Source organism: Lepidochelys kempii, chromosome 12 (genome assembly GCF_965140265.1).
Source record: "Lepidochelys kempii isolate rLepKem1 chromosome 12, rLepKem1.hap2, whole genome shotgun sequence".
Taxonomy (NCBI): Eukaryota; Metazoa; Chordata; order Testudines; family Cheloniidae; genus Lepidochelys; species Lepidochelys kempii.
The window spans coordinates 23,011,931-23,027,865 of record NC_133267.1 but is presented as its reverse complement, the minus strand read 5'-3'; the positions used below and the strand labels follow the sequence as shown (position 1 = coordinate 23,027,865).

General features: G+C 42.3%; 1 protein-coding gene across 1 annotated transcript in view; it reads right to left on the bottom strand.

Moving 5' to 3' along the window:
• The window catches only part of TDRD12 (tudor domain containing 12), a 119,960-nt gene that overhangs the window by 38,548 nt on the left and 65,477 nt on the right, over positions 1-15,935 (bottom strand). The window contains exons 20-25 of the mRNA XM_073307859.1: positions 11,424-11,563; positions 11,073-11,293; positions 10,043-10,142; positions 2,530-2,717; positions 1,798-2,008; positions 255-347 (exon numbers count right to left, since the gene is read on the bottom strand). Coding sequence (XP_073163960.1) covers positions 255-347; positions 1,798-2,008; positions 2,530-2,717; positions 10,043-10,142; positions 11,073-11,293; positions 11,424-11,563 — 953 coding nt within the window. The remainder of the gene's footprint in view (positions 1-254; positions 348-1,797; positions 2,009-2,529; positions 2,718-10,042; positions 10,143-11,072; positions 11,294-11,423; positions 11,564-15,935) is intronic.

Genomic DNA, 15,935 nt, shown 5'->3' with positions numbered 1-15,935 from the left:
TGTTCTATTGGCATTCATTTGGGATGACCTGTGTAATCTATTTGCAGCTTTGCCAATAGTGCATTATGCCGTTATCCAAAATCTTACACCATACCATCATGTATTTTCTCTCTCAGTATATTTACATACACATTCACAAATATATATACATAAATATCAATAAAAAGAGAGCAAAGAGAAAAAACATTTACTGGGCATTTATAAGGAATTTAGATAAATATTCTCCAATAGTGATATTTATATTTAATACTTACCATTGGATCAACCCAAATTGTATTTCCCAAGGCAAGCACTATTTTTGCTTCATGAAGTTTTCCTCTAATTTTGTGATGAATATATCTAGTAACCTAATAAAAACAACTCTGATAGTATTTAAAGTACATCTTAAATCAAATACAGATTTTGTATCTATTTTAAGCTTAGAAGGTTACTAAATTATAATTAACAATGAAATTAGGGCATTTATCAAATAGTACCAACAGTTTTGGAGAAAACCACATACAAACTATAAAAAGATGTACATTGCAAAATTACAGATTGTATTAATATTGTATGATTAATGGGGCTGGCCTACAAGTCTAGTGAATTATGTTTTACTACAACATGGGGAAAAATACAAGTATGAGTCAAGGGTATCGGAAGCTGTATCTCCAATTGTTCCTGGCAGACCCAAGGAGCAGTGATGACTGGTGTTGGAAGAGGCCACAACTAGCCTTCTGCATTGGTGGAAGAATGGTGGAAAGTTTTCAAGAGAAAGGGGGTAAAAAGGATTGTACTGGATTCTGAGAAGGGCTCTCAGAAGCTTATTCCCCAAAGAAACAGCACCAAGCATTTACCCACTTTGTGGGCAATTATGATTAAAGTAGCAGTTATGAAATAGGTTATGTCCTTTCTAAAGGCACAGGAATATTAAATCTTTCAGTAATGGAAGATCTTTTAAAATAATTAATAAAATTTACTTATAACACCAATTTCTAAAAAATTAAGGATTAACTATGAAGCATAAACTACCTGTAGCAGGGCGGTCACCCTGCTCCGGCTCAGAAGGGGTTAAAAGCCAGCCCTTGGAGAGGACTGGGGCTGAGAGAAAAGGCTAGGCTGACTGGGGAAGCAGCCACAGCTGGGGCCCTGCCCCAATCTAGCCACAGCTGGCCCGATAAAAGGGTTATGAGCAAGGAGCTCAGTCAGTCTCTCTCTAGCTCTTGAGAGAGGACCTGGCTGCCTAGGAAAGAAGGGTACTTGAGATAGAGCAGTGCTGGGGAAAGGGAGGAGGAGCTGGGGAGCTCCAGACTGGCAAGTCCCCAGCCGTAGGCGTTGATAGAGGCCTATGCAGGTACTGGGGCTGGGAGGTGCAGCCCAAAGATAGGCAGAGGCAGCTGGTCCAAACCCGCCTTGCCATTGATGAGTGGTTTACAGACTACAGTCTGCCCCAGTGTGAGCAGGGGCTAGATGATGACTGGCAGTAGCCACTGAGGCAAGGTGGGGATAGAGGGTTGGGGGTTCCCCAGGGAGGGGAGACCCAGAGTGGGGGTGCACAGCCTGGAGCAGCACCCTAAGGTAAAGGGTAACCGGGGTCCGGGAGGGACACGAGGGCCAGTGGCAGGCGAGACACCGGCCCGGAGGAGGGGCTCCATATGCTGGAGAGCTAATTCCCAAAACGACCAGCAGGAGGCGCCACACCAGTGAGTCTTGCCTCACTACACTACCAAAAATATTGGCTCAATTTAAGTGATTCAGAAATAAGTTTTCTGAACTTGAGATAAAAAAGAGAGACATACTATATTAAAGAAAGATTACCTTAGGGTTCCATTCAATTTCATTATCAATAGGTTTCACCCTACAAACAATAAATTCCACAGCCTGTGGTGGCAAAATTCGAAATCTTGTAGGTAAGTGAAACAGCTGATGAACTTGAACTTGACCAGTTCTGCCTTCATCTATATACCTGATAGTAACATTACAGAAGAAACTATTTTCTTCTTTTGGGGGTATCTCCAACACTTGAACCCTTAAGGGAGAAAAGAAGAAGTGAAAATTTAATTTTCGTTTTCCAAATTAAATACAATACAGTACCAGAGTTACAAAAAATGAAATGATAAATACAATCTTAATCTATTGGGTTTTGCTTAACATTTATGAAAATGTAACGTAATATAACAGTAAATGAAAATATGAGCTACCTAATTGAGAGACAAGTAGGGTGAAATATTATTTTATTAGACCAACTTCTGTGGGTGACACACAAGCTTTTGAGCCACATAGAGCTCTTCACCTTGTCTCTCTAATACCCTGGGACTGACACAGCTACAACTACTCTAGATACGACCTATTGAGACATATTGTGTGCATTAACTATACTAAACAATTATACTACATGGATTCTGGTTAATAATGGTCTCTTACAGTCCTCTGAATACTAATATTGAGCTTTTTCAGGTATATACAAATATTCAATATAAAGTACTTTAAAATATCCAGAAATTTTATTCTTTAAAAATCCTTCTTTTCAAATCAATCTGAGTATCCTACCTGTGAAAAAGACCATCTTTGTGTAATCCATACAGTGCTAGTTTCTCCACCATTTCAACGCACACTTTATTCCTAGCTTTCTTAAAATACTCAATCATCTCTCCAGCAAGAATTGCATATTGGTCCTTTTGTTTATCTATTATGCGACCAAAGTAGTTTGTTGCATCCACAATGTGGAGAGGTACTATCTGAAAGTGTTTAAAAAAAAAAAAAAAGACAACTCATGAGATTAAATTACTGAGCTACACAGCCTTTTACAGCTAAATCCACTGATTCATTCCAGCACAGATCAGAATAATAGTAGCCTACATGAAAAGGAATATTACAAACTGGGACTCAATTCAGTTTCTAACAGACATCTAGGTGTTCATATTGCAAGAGCCAATACCACACTATCTGTTCATAGTATATTCCATGTTTGTACAGAGGCCAAGAACTGAATTGCACCCATGTTGGTTGAGGTGTTAAACTGAACAGGCAATCCAGACAGTTCAGCTTAATCCTAGTCGTGATTCCTCTCCCACAGAGTTGACTCAATGGCAGGATTAGGATATACATTGCTGGGTACTTGGTAAACACCCTGTCTGCGGATGACAAGCTCCATGGCAGGACAGTGAACTGGTCTTCTACAACAAACCTCATTAATGTACTGTGGGTAGGATGAATTGCCACATGGTATATGAATCCTTTAAGTCAAGGGAAGGAAACCAATCTCTTGTATCTAGTGAAGGGATAATAGTAGTCAGACACACTACAGAACTACTTTTTGGATATCTATTGAAATTCTGAAGGTCTAGGATGGGATGGAGGCCCCCTCTGGCCTTGTGCATTAGAGAATATTAGGACTGAAAACCCCTGTCCCAATGAATAGAGAGCTTCTTTTATGGCTCCCTAAGAACGTAGAGTTTTCACTTATTGTCTTAGCAAAGACTCATGAAAAGGACCCCTGAAGGACTGTGTTGGGTGGGAGGAGGGGGGGAAGATAGAAAGGAAGTGCAGGGTATATCCTGATTCCACCATGCTAAGTGCCCATTTCTCTGAGGTGATGGACTGCCACACATGTAGGATATGGTATAACCTGTCCCAGAAAGGTGGGAAAGGGTCAGTAAGTCCCAGGCTGGGTAGCATACTGTCCTCAACATAAAGTAAAAATTGCTGCCCTGGGCATGCCTAGATTGGTCAGCCTAATGAAAGGGATCATACTGCTGTCTAGGTTGACATTGAGGACAATATTATGGCCAGAGGTTGGAGGCCCAAAGACTTTGAAACTAGTCTCAAGTCCTTTAGGGTGTGCAAAGTCTCATCCATTTTGGATGAAACCAAGACAACAATCAAAAGGAAAGTCCTCAATTGTGTGTTGCACCTCCCACAGGAATACCTGAAGACTGTAACCAGGAGGAAAAGCATATTATTACTGTCACCATAGACCTGGCTGAAAAGTCCATCAAGTCCATAAAAGCCTGTAGGACTACGAAAGAGATGAGGCAGCCCACACTGACAAGTAATTGGAATTGCTCTCTGGAAGCTTCAGGCCGCTTGCTGGCAAACTGGGATCTGACCTCCTCATTTGAGAAATCATATCTGGACAATAAAGTGTGTTGACTGGCAACATAAAATCGTAAACTTGCTGCAGAATAAGTTTTTCTGTCAAAAAGCTTGAATTTTTTGGCATCTTTTTCTGAGAGGGTAAGCCTTAGCCTGACCCTGATGGCTCTTCTCTTTCAGCATGGCCACAACTAATGATCCCAGGGTGGGATGTAAATAAAACAACCCCCTGAGACTGAACCGGGTATTTTCATTCCAATTGTTTGGTCACTGGTGCAATGCAGGAAGGGGCTGTCAGATTGTTTCGGCCTACTGCATAACGACATCATTTACAGGGAGGGCCACCTTCCCTACCACAAAGGGATAAAGAATGTTAATGAGATTTTGGGTACTCTCCTCCACAAGCTCTATTTGAATGTCCAGAGAGGCTGCCGCTCTCCTGAAAGGGTCCTAATGCATCTTAAAGTCACCTGGCACCAGGGAGAATACATCCAATACCAGGCCCCCATCCAGGGATGAGGCAGCTTGAAGCAGGGGCAACAGAGATAGCTCAGCCTGCTCTAGAGCTGCAGCTGGGAGTCAAGTCTTACATCTGGGAGTGTGAAGGCTGATTGGTACCTACCGTCACGGGCCTTTCAGTACTAATAGGAGAGTGCTCCCTTCTGGGGAGATATACTTGTGCTAGACCTTGGTGATGTACATGTGGATGCTGCGGGCATCCCCTCAGAGAATCCAATACTGCCACTGGAGGAACACTTTGGCAAGGAGTGTTCAAAGAGCTTCCCTTGGAAAACCAAGGGGGTTCAAATATTGGTCTAAGGGCAGCCTTCATGAAGATACATCGGAGACACTCCTCCCTCAGCTTCTTCATCCTGGTGATGAAGCCATGACAAATAGAGCACCTGCCTCTAATGTGGCCATCACTCAAGCACTTGAAACAACAGGAATGAGGTTCACTAACAAGCCTAGGCTTTTTGCAGCCCGTGCAAAGTTTGAAACCTGGGGACACTGACACAGGCTCCGCTGGTACTAGGTGGGGTCTGGAGACTCATTGGACTGGAAAAAATTCACAGTGATTCTTCTCAGAAGTTCCTGATGAGACTTTAAAATCCTCTGGAATTAGAGAAGAGTCCAGAATCATTGAGTAATCAGGGAAGAAGAAAGAAAGGTTAGCAGAAGTATATGGATCCTCCTGTGGTGAAACTGGTTCCTTGGGCCCAGGCTCCTCCTGCACCATTAGCTTCTCAGGGGGAACAACATCTCTTCATATTTCCAATCTAGGTAGCGCTAGAAGCTGCTCTACTGAACACTCTGGAGACCTTCTCCTAGACTGAGCCTATGACTGAAACCTAGAAGAACAGGAAATACCCCAAGAGCTCCAAAATGGCCAAAGAGTAGAGCATGGGGGACCAACAAGCACTGTGCCATGACTATCTGTCTCTGCTGAATTATCAGACCCAAGCCCGATGCTCTCCTTCTGCAGGCAGTCTAGCAGACTTGCTAGACCAACTGAGTCTAGTAGGAAATAGTGAGATAGTAGAGGACTTTGAGCCAGACTGCAAAGAGTCATCTCAATAATGAGCAAGCATCAGGGGCACAAAGCCTGCTGCGGTCACTCAGCAATCTAATTTAGCTGCAGCCTATTGTGAAGAGGCCACCATCGGTACCAAAGCAGGTGTAGTAATCAGTACCTCAAACAGTCCCAAGACACCGATGGCACACCATCATTAACCGGTGTCAGGAATTACCTCTCATACTCAGTGCCATGGTATAAGTTGGAGTCAGTACCCAACTGGAGTCCCAGTACCAAGGCTGTTGGTGCTGAGACAGAGGCAAAAGAATGTACCAGTGCCGTCACACTGTATACCAATGCCAAAGAAAGTGCCTGAGAAGCCGTAAACCCCTACAATACTTCTTGTCTGGAAGCAACATCTATACCACTAACAGTCTCATCAGAACTAAGACAGACAGACAGACCCGGTAACACAGGAGACAATGCAATGGGCTCCTGTACCACAAGAGAGTTTGGAATGGAGAGGTAAAGCAAACCTTAGCTGCATTTTAAGCTTACAGGGTTGGCAACACCAATAATGTCTGCCCCAAAACAGCATCCATTCTAAGGGGAACCAACAGCTATCCTGAAAACAGTACTGAAAACAACAGTATGGCACAGATCCTCCTGCCACCATAATGGGGAAACATGGGTTGACAGCTCAGCTCTACCCTTGGTACCTGAAGAGTCTCAGTGATGTTCTGAGTCCTTTTATTGAAGAAGAGAAGGAATTCTCTTAATGTTTACCATTCAAAAATGCCTCTCATGTTATGGAATGGAGGAAAAAACAGCAAATTAGTAGTCATTTCTATGGATAGGAATGCTCATTATTACTGCATACAACATGCATTGATCTAACCAGCAATTATACTGGACAAGACATACTGGTTTGTCCTGTGTCCCCTTTTTCAGGGAGGCCCTGGAGAGGAAAACCAACCTCTCTCTCTCTGGTGAAGAGTCCAATTCCAGGGGGAGTGTATTAGAGACAACCACAGCCACACTTACCGTCTGCAGACAGGCGGGGATCAAAGTGTTTACTCTATGGCCCGGAAGTTGAGGCAGGACTCATTGCCTTCTCCCCAGGTGATGTTTAAGGTGCAGGTCTCTGGAAATCTGCTTTCTTTTCTTGAAAGAGGGGCAGTCATTGAACCTCTCAATGTGTCCCTCATCAAGACAAAAAAGGCAGCACATATGGAACTCACTATTCGGGATGGACACCCCACACAATGCTCAGTACTTAAAGCTCAGCAAGTGCTGCATGCCACCAATGCATAACACCAAAATTAACTATATAATAACATACAGTAAAAAATAAAAACTAAAAAACCAAAAGTGTACTAACTATTTGCCAACCATGTAGAACGCTAAACTGACAGACTATGCACAAAAAACCCATGAGGAAAACTTCAGGGGGAGCTCAGACTCAGGCCATGGGTAATGAGAATAAAATAGAGAGTCGGGGAGGCACTGCCCCAATATCACCTCAGAAGGAGCCAGAAGGATGTCAGGATGCATGCACTGCCCTGACAGGTAATGCTGCGAAAACTCTTCAGCTCCAGCACACGGGATGCACAAATATCCCTGAGTGGAAAAAATGTGTTTAACCATTCAAAAAAGAACCTCAGGTACTTCCTGTGGACCAGATAGATGTCAATGTGGAAATCCGTCCTGTAAAGTACAGAGCCATAACCCAATTAGTTCTAAGCCTTTTGACTGAAAAGGCCCAATTTTGGAAGTCCTTGCCTTTCTGATCCTTTTGCAGGACCTGGTCTTTTACTGGATACTACTAAAGATCCTGAGGTCAGATGTGCCTAAAATTGTTCAAGACTATAGGGGATACTTGGTAGTGCTTCTCTACTGGCTGTGGGCTGGAGGGGAATAAGGCTAGAGAGTGCCACAGTCCCCTTCACTAGGTCCATTATACCCCTCATTAACTGGAGAAAAATTCTTGATAGCACTGAGGATGTCAAATTTTCTCATGGTTCACCATCGTCTGGATGTTCCAGGTTTTGTCTATCTTTGTCAGCAAGTCCTGGAAGGTCTTAAAATGATATATGGTTGATGTCAGGGCCAAAGTGAGTGCTTCATCAGGAGAATACGAAGACCCCTTTGGTAGAGAAGGTAGTTGGTGTTCATCTGCACCACCACAAGGGGCTTCCTCCATCTCTGGCATGGAGGTCTGGCCACTAGAGCCTCTTCTTAGACACATGCTACAGTTCCTGACGATGTAGGGAAGGAGGAGTGACTGGGAGTTGGCAAGGTGAAGTTTACCTCCAGGAAAATCAGTGCCATTAGCTGCAAGTCTAGTGCTGGGAGTAACTTTTTACCGTTAAATATGATAAGTATTCTATCATCAGACGGAAGCAAAAGAACCATGATTGCAAATCTAACCTGAATACAATTCTCCAAAGGGAATTATTATCAAATAACTAGTAACAGTCATTCAAAGCAGAAGACCCTGATGTCTCTTCCGGTTGGGATGCGACTTTTATGGACCGCTCACGTAGATATAATCTGAGACTCACGTATGCCCATTTTCTGGAGCAAAAAGCAATGGCAGATTGAGCACTTATAGGGATTGTCCTACTTCAGGAAGAATAGGCATCTATCTGCTGTACCTATCATCTAAGGCCATAAGACCACTGCATGATGGACAGGGTTTAAATCCTGGGGATTTATATCCATCCTGATGGCATTTGGTGCCAAGTGCCTCACACCACTGTAAAGGGGCTCTTCCCCATCTTTTTCCTGACAGAGTGGCACAGCTGCTCTGCCCTTTATGCCCTCACACAGGAGCATGAAATGGAACAGGGCATATGTGCAGCTCAGATAGACGGCAACTCAGAAAAGATTCCAACCTCATGTACATTTAAAGAAGAATTTTTATTTTCAGTAGTCTCCCACAGGGCCTCATCTAAGCAAGGCTGGGAACCTCATTTTTAGGATGAGGCATGCCACCAAATCCAACTTTGAGAAGACCTTCCAAATGTCAGAACCCTGGAGGATTACTGGTTTGAAGTCCTTTTGGGGATTTCTAGCTACTGTATTGGGGGAATATCTGCCATCTACTCTGATATGGTCCAGGCCACACGTATGTCAAGATGGATAATAAAACTCAGAAGTCTGGTTTTAGAAGTCTGGTCCACCTTCCCGTCTAATGGGTCTTTAGAGGTGCTGTGCTGGGGCCAGCTAATGGGAGTGACCCCATAATTTCTCTATTTCTCCAAGATGTGGTACAATTTCCTTAGCTTACTTGGAGTGACCATCTTGTATCCATGAATAATCACATTAACTGTTTCAATTACAGTAATAGCTTCTTTTCATCCAGCAACAAGCACAATCTCCCCCACTGAACTTAATTTCTGGTTTGGAAAGCTGAGGCTATTTTAGTGCAGCAAGCCCAGATTCTGGCACAAACTAATACGACAATGGCAATGAAGAATTAAGTTCCTTATTCAAAAGAATGCTGACGTGTAAAGAGCTCCACCAAGCACATAGTTTGAATAATGGCTAAAAGGTAGAAATGGAAAAAAAAAAAAGCCCACAGTAGTAATACAGCATCGGCAGTCCTTTATAGGACTCCTGTTTCCTTTATCCAATGGATTAGGAATGAGGCCTCATTTTCTAAAAGGCCTAAAATAGAATGGCCTCAACACAGGAGGCCCGAATCTTTATTTTTCTCATTGCAGACCCCTTCATTGATAATAAAAGCCACAGGTGAACTTTGAGGATGCTCACAAGACCCACCTTCACTTCAGACTAAGGGCTTGTCTACACTTGAAATGCTACAGCTGCAGCACAGCAGCTGTGCTACTGTACCACTTGAATACAGACACTCACTACAGTGAAGGGAGGGGTACTCCCCCCAGCATAGTTCGTCCACCTCCCTGAGATGCAGTAGCAATGCTGACAGAAGAATTCTTCCATTGACTTTGCACAGTCTACCCTGGGGGTTAGGTTGTTTTAAATACATTGGGGGGGGAGGGGGATTTTTTAACACACCCGAGCAATACAGCTGGATCAATTTAACTTTTGGGCATAGACCTGGCCTAAGACTGTCACACTGCTTACCTCTACTGCAAACCCTTCAGGTGAGCAGGACACGCCATCCACCACAAACACATGAGGGTTATTACTGTGGGCTTAAGCAGTCACTGGAATTGAGAGCATTTTTTGCCCTTCTTTTTCTTCTGTGAATATTGCTGTGAACAGCAGCAGTCAAGACCACCTGTTCACTTCCCTGAGCTAAAGAAAGAAATTAGGACAGAAAGGAGAGCTATGGGGGATAGAACGCACAAGGGACTAAATATACATGTTATTCTGTTGATGCTGTTAATTGTCAAATCATAAGAGTGCCAACTAGCCATCAAACCTGAGTACTGTCAGAGTTCAACAAGATAAATTCTAATAACTTACTGTGACACATCCAGCCATTGGTATAGTGTTATCTGACATCTTTTGGGGTAAGTCTATTTGTAAGTGAACTCGATGACGATCTGGACATATTCTCATATCCCTGCATATTCACATTATAAGAAAAACAGTTTAAAGAACAAGATGGAGAACTCAAAAGGTAGTATACTGAAATAGTTTAGACCACCATTTCAGGAAAGCTTAAAAACTCTAAAATTTTGTAAAAACCATAACTGAGACAGAAGCTTACCAAGAAATATGAGGAACAACAAACTTGGGGCGGGGGGAGGCGGGGGAGAGACGACGAGTAGAGATTTCAGAAATGTGATGTGGAACTCAACAGCAGCAGAAAAAACAAGCACTAAAATGAAAACTCACTACTGAGGGTTATTTATTTTTACTATCTGATTTGTGATATGACCCAACTGCAATAGGCACTACATATTAATCCATTAATGTGCATGCACATTGAACCTCTCCTCAATCCACCAAAGCAAGAGAGAAGATAAAAATTTTCAAAAGTTCAATTTACTTGAAGAGGTCATTTTAGCAAAGACTGTAGAATTACTGGTGTTGATTAGTCATCACAAATGTACTCTCAGACTTAACTATTTTAAAAAATCAATAATACTGATCATTACTACAAGAAAAATATCACAAAGGGCTGTAATGAAAGAATCCACCAGTTCTTTGCTCTTCAATGAGCTAACCACCAACATTTTAACAGTTATTTTCCAGAAGGAAAATAGATTTATTACACAACCCCTTCACTATCAGAGGAAAACTAGTTGGCAGGCAGGGAAGTAATGTTATAACTTCCAAAGATATCTGCTGTCCCGTGGAGGCACATGAACACTTTTTACTGTTAAATATGATAGAATGCTTATCACCAGATGGAAGCAAAAGAAACATGACTGCAAATCTAACCTGAATACAATTCTCCAAAGGGAATTATTATCAAACAACTAGTAACAGTCATTCAAAGCAGAAGACATTAAGTAAACTTGTTAGCATAAACTTGATATTTTCTTACTTGCAAACACCAGATCTTTTAAGGTACTGACAAAGAGGCCTTGCAAGTTTCATATCTTCTTTAGCCTCAAGCACCCCCGCTGTAAAGTCACACAGTTCCGGTGGAATTTTAGCTTCTGTGTGTTCTAAATAACGCAGTACACCAACTGCATGGCATCCATTTCTTTCTGTCAGCAATAAGATTGATTTTGCCTTTGTATATACTTGCTCTACAGAGGAACCCTTCAGCAAAAGTGGAAGAAATTTATTTTTAGGCTTTAGAAGTTCTTTAATAGTCATGTGGCAAAATGTTACTGTTAATAAATGAATGCTAGCCAGCAAAAGTAAAATGCCCACTAAAAGCCACTCAAACCTGTTCTAGTACATTCTGGAAGTTATCAGACATGCTGTGTAAGCGCACACCAAAGACTCTTGGAGAAGCAGGAAAACTAAAATGAACCACACAAGTTGCATCAGTAATTCCCAAGGACGGCATGCAGTCATCAGTTAAAACTGTAAAAGAAAAAAATTTGAAATATACACATCATGCATAAGTACTATAAAATATTACAGAAAAAGGCACATTACTTAATAGTAATTGTATTTGTTATAGCTGTTCTCTCCCTCATCCTCTATGAGATGACTAGTTTTCAAGAATCTGAAGGTAAAAGGATTTCCTGTCTTCCATAAACATTCTTACAACAGGTATTACTTAAACCCTTTGCTCTCAGTCAAGAAACTTTACACACACCAAAAAATAAGAACCCAGGATAGAGGAAGAGGTGACAAATTTTTATCACAGGTAATTTTAGTATGTTAAGATGTGTCTTCTCTTTTTCCATTCAACAGACCAATTCCTTACCCTGAACTTATATTAAAGAATAGTAACGAGGAGGAGGAGGAAGAGGTCACTGTATCATGCTGTTTGCAACAAATGATCTAAGAGCAGAAATCGTATAAAGTAAAATGGATGACAAACAGATCTTCATGAAGACATTTACAGAACAGCTCCAATAAAATAAAATAGATAATCCAATACCAGAGGTGCTGAACAATGCCCAGGGTTTAACCCTTCTGCATCCCCAGAAAAGGTGTCTCAATTAGAAACAACAAGGTGGGGGAAGTAATATCTTTTATTGGACCAACCTTTTACCTCACCCACCCAGCTTGTCCTTCCAATATCCTGGGACAAAACACTGCTACAACAACATTGCAAACAATCAATCTGAAGCAGCAGTTTTTCAGCTTGATGTTTTTGAACTTCAACACATTTCCTCCAAATTTACAGCACAGTAATTACAAAAACAGTTTAGCCCAAAATAAAGCACAGACCCATGGGATCCATTGTTCCAGGGGAGTTCACAAAGAGGACCTCAAAAGAGAAACTGTCTTAAGGAAACAGGAAACATATATGTACAAAGTACAACAAACTAAACTCTAAACTCATATCCGTGAAGTGAAAACTGAATGTGGAAGTGGCTTGCATTGAGGTCTTTCAAATGCTGCCAGAGGGAATTAACAGACAGGAGATATAGGTTATTTATGCTGTAAGGTCTACCATACACCAACGAAAGAAAGCTTCCCAAGTCAGTTGGTACATAAGCTGGTACATGGTAGACTTCTTCCTAGGTATTAAAAAGAATGGCATCAGCTTCTGGTGATTAACCAAATTCTACAACATCTCAAATACTGTGCAGCTAGGCTCCATCTTTTGACACCCAAATATTGAAGAGGGAGCTCCTGAAGGAGGTTGAGAAAAACCGGCATTTTCATGACTCATTTTCCAATTTATCAGATCCTAAAAGACATCTTTAACTGTTATGGAAAAAAAGGTTTCCAAAGTCAGCACTGAGCATTGACAATTATTCTATCCTTGTTAGCATAGATCTTCCTCACAATTCAAGCAAAAAGTGAGTAAAGAGGAAGTTATGAAAAAGATACTACAATGAAAAGGAGAAGGCATCTGTGAGAGATGTTTCTCTCAGCGCCTGGAACAAGAGCTGGTAATCTTTTCATTGGATTGAAAGGCAAAAAGATTCACCTGAGATATGTCCCACACAGGTGTTATCATCTGAAATGGTGACTTATGTATCTGCCACTCATCCTGAGACATGATGCAACTACAGTCTATCATTATGAGGGTTCACCATTCCATTAGAATGAACACTTTTTTGCTAACTCAAGAATAAAATTTTATTGCTTCTGATCTTAGCTTTTTATACCGGCTTGATGTACCTCACCCCATCCTGTTTTTGTTACATTCCAGTTCAATTGTGGAATAGTTTGAGTTTTTGGAAAACACTTTCTTGGCAGCTGCTTTGCATGTGACAGTTAATGCTTAAACTCCTTTTTTAAAATATTTTCTGTGATGGACACCCATCTAGGTTCAACATCTGGGCAATCAGGAAGCTTGATGAAATATGAATGTTCTTTGGCAATGCTAAGTCGATTCTGGTGCTAGAAATTCCTGCTCTGAAGAAGAAAAAATTGCAGCAGTCTTTGAGGAAGTTCCTATGTGTCTGTGCCCTAAAAGAAAGCTATCATCATGAAGAGGTGTAGCAACTGTCGCTTTTAGAAATTTGTAGACAAAATGGGAATCACTCTGACATACACCTGTATTTCTTCTATTTTTGAATGCAAGTTCTTGTTTCCCCTTTTCGCTCACTCCCTCCCCGCCAAAGTCCAAAACAAACAAAGAAAACCTCAAACAAACCAAAACCTGCACTTAGAGGTTGAGTTGATCTTGACATGTCTAACATGAGCTTTTCTACAAGTACATGACCATTTCAACCAAGAAAGTTTTGATCGAAAAGCAAACATCAATGGCAATGGTAAATTTGGTTACCCTTTTCTCAGTCACAAGAGCATGATCACAGAACTTGGAAAACAGATGCTGGGACTGAAAGGAAGCCCAAGGTTAACATTTGTTACCTATCAGAAAATGAGGAAATATAAGAGTATTTGGAGAGAATGAAATGAATGTAACAACTTCAGATCTACGGAGAACAGGTAATTATCTGGGTCACTTTTAGGCATAAGCGACAGGGTGCTGGGCAAAGGATTGCTGATTCAGAGCTGGCTTGAGATAACCTGGCCCTAATTAGGGAAGCAGGGACAGCTGTTACCTAATTAGCCTGGGGCTATGTAAAAGCCGCAGGGGAAGAAAGTCAAAGGGGGAGCAGAAAGAAAGGGAAAAGACAGGGAGTGGAAGCAGGGAGGTAGCTCTTCCCTCCTTCCCGCCTCCAGATGGTGAAAGATCAACTGTACACGGTGAAGCGGTGGTAGGAACAAGCCTGTGAATAAACTGCACCAGTGGTTACTAACCCCCGGGTCTCAGACTTGGTGGACCTAGCAGAGCTCAGCTACAGCATACTAATTGAAAAGTGACTAGTGTAAGACTGGATGAAAGTCTCTGGTCATCTCTGCTTCCACAAATAATCCAGAGTAAATAAAAAACCATTCTTCTGAAGGCACACGAGATGATATTCAAAAATTTTGGAAGTTCTGAATGGCCTGGAAAATTGCAAAACATTTCTTTGCAATGGAGGATAGAGATGATGAGCTAAAAAAGAAGTGGGGTGATTCTCTTGCATCTCAATTGGATATTATCTGAAAATTACTTTCTGCGCCCATCTGTTTTGAGTTTTAGTGGTCAGAATATCAAGAAATATGTTAGACATCGCCTAATGGGGAAAGGCTACAGGGTTAGAGTCTCATTTTCTTTGGTGGGCACTGAATTCTGGTTCTCCACTCAGGGAGACTGTACTGCAGAAGCATAGTATTTTTCAATCCAGAGATCTGAGAGAAATGAAGAATTTGAAGATTGATAATCATAAACCTAATATCTGAACCTGGATTGTTGAATTCTGATATCCTGGTTGCTATGAGGCAAGATCCTCTCAAACTATGAGGAGTTTCCAAGTGTCTTTACTATGGATCCCTCAACTGCCATAAAAGACACTTGAGAAAGAGTCAATCTAGATCAGAGGTGGGCAAACTACGGCCCGCAGGACCGTCCTGTCTGGCTGCTCAGCTCCTGGCCCGGGAGGCTAGCCCCCGACCCCTCTCCCACTGTTCCCCTCCCCCGCAGCCTCAGGAGCACAGCAGCATGGCTAGCTCCAGTATGGTAAGAGAACGGGAGGTCCCGGGGGGCAGTCAGGGGACAGGGAGCAGGGGGCAGTTGGATGGGGCGGATGTTCAAGGGGAGGGGGCCAGTCAGGGAATGGGGGGGGGGCTGGATAGGTGTGCGAGTCCCAGGGTGTCTGTTAAGGGGAATGGGTGTGGATAGGGGTCAGGGCAGTTAGGAGACAGGGACCTGGGGGGCGGTTGGATAGGCGGGGCAGTCAGGGGACAGGGAGAAGGGGCAGTAGGATAGAGGGTGGGGTCCCGAGAGGGGGCAGTCGGGGGGCAGGAAGCGGGAAGGAGCGGATAAAGGGTACGGGCCAGGCTGTTTGGAGAGAGACAGCCTTCCCTACCCGGCCCTCCATATAGTTTTGTAACCCTGATGTGGCCCGTGGGCCAAGAAGTTTGCCCATCCCTGATCTAGATGGAAGTCAGTTCCAATTCATCTGTCATGCATTCATCAGTACACTACTGACAAAGATTTATTGGGAAAAGCAAGTCACACTGCAGCAAGTATCAGATACTTAAATGATTTTACAAGACTTTTGATATCGAAATTTTAGTCATGAAAGCATCACCCTGGAAGAGACTACATTGTTCTTGGAAGCCAGCAACTGCCAAATACAAATCTCTTATAAAAACATTTTATGTCTTTCAGGACTCCAGAACCATTAAGCAGAAAGAGAATGTGTTTGGAAAAGATACTATTTTCAGAGTAGAAGAAAAGCAAGGATATTCATCCCATTTTACAGGTATAGTTGAC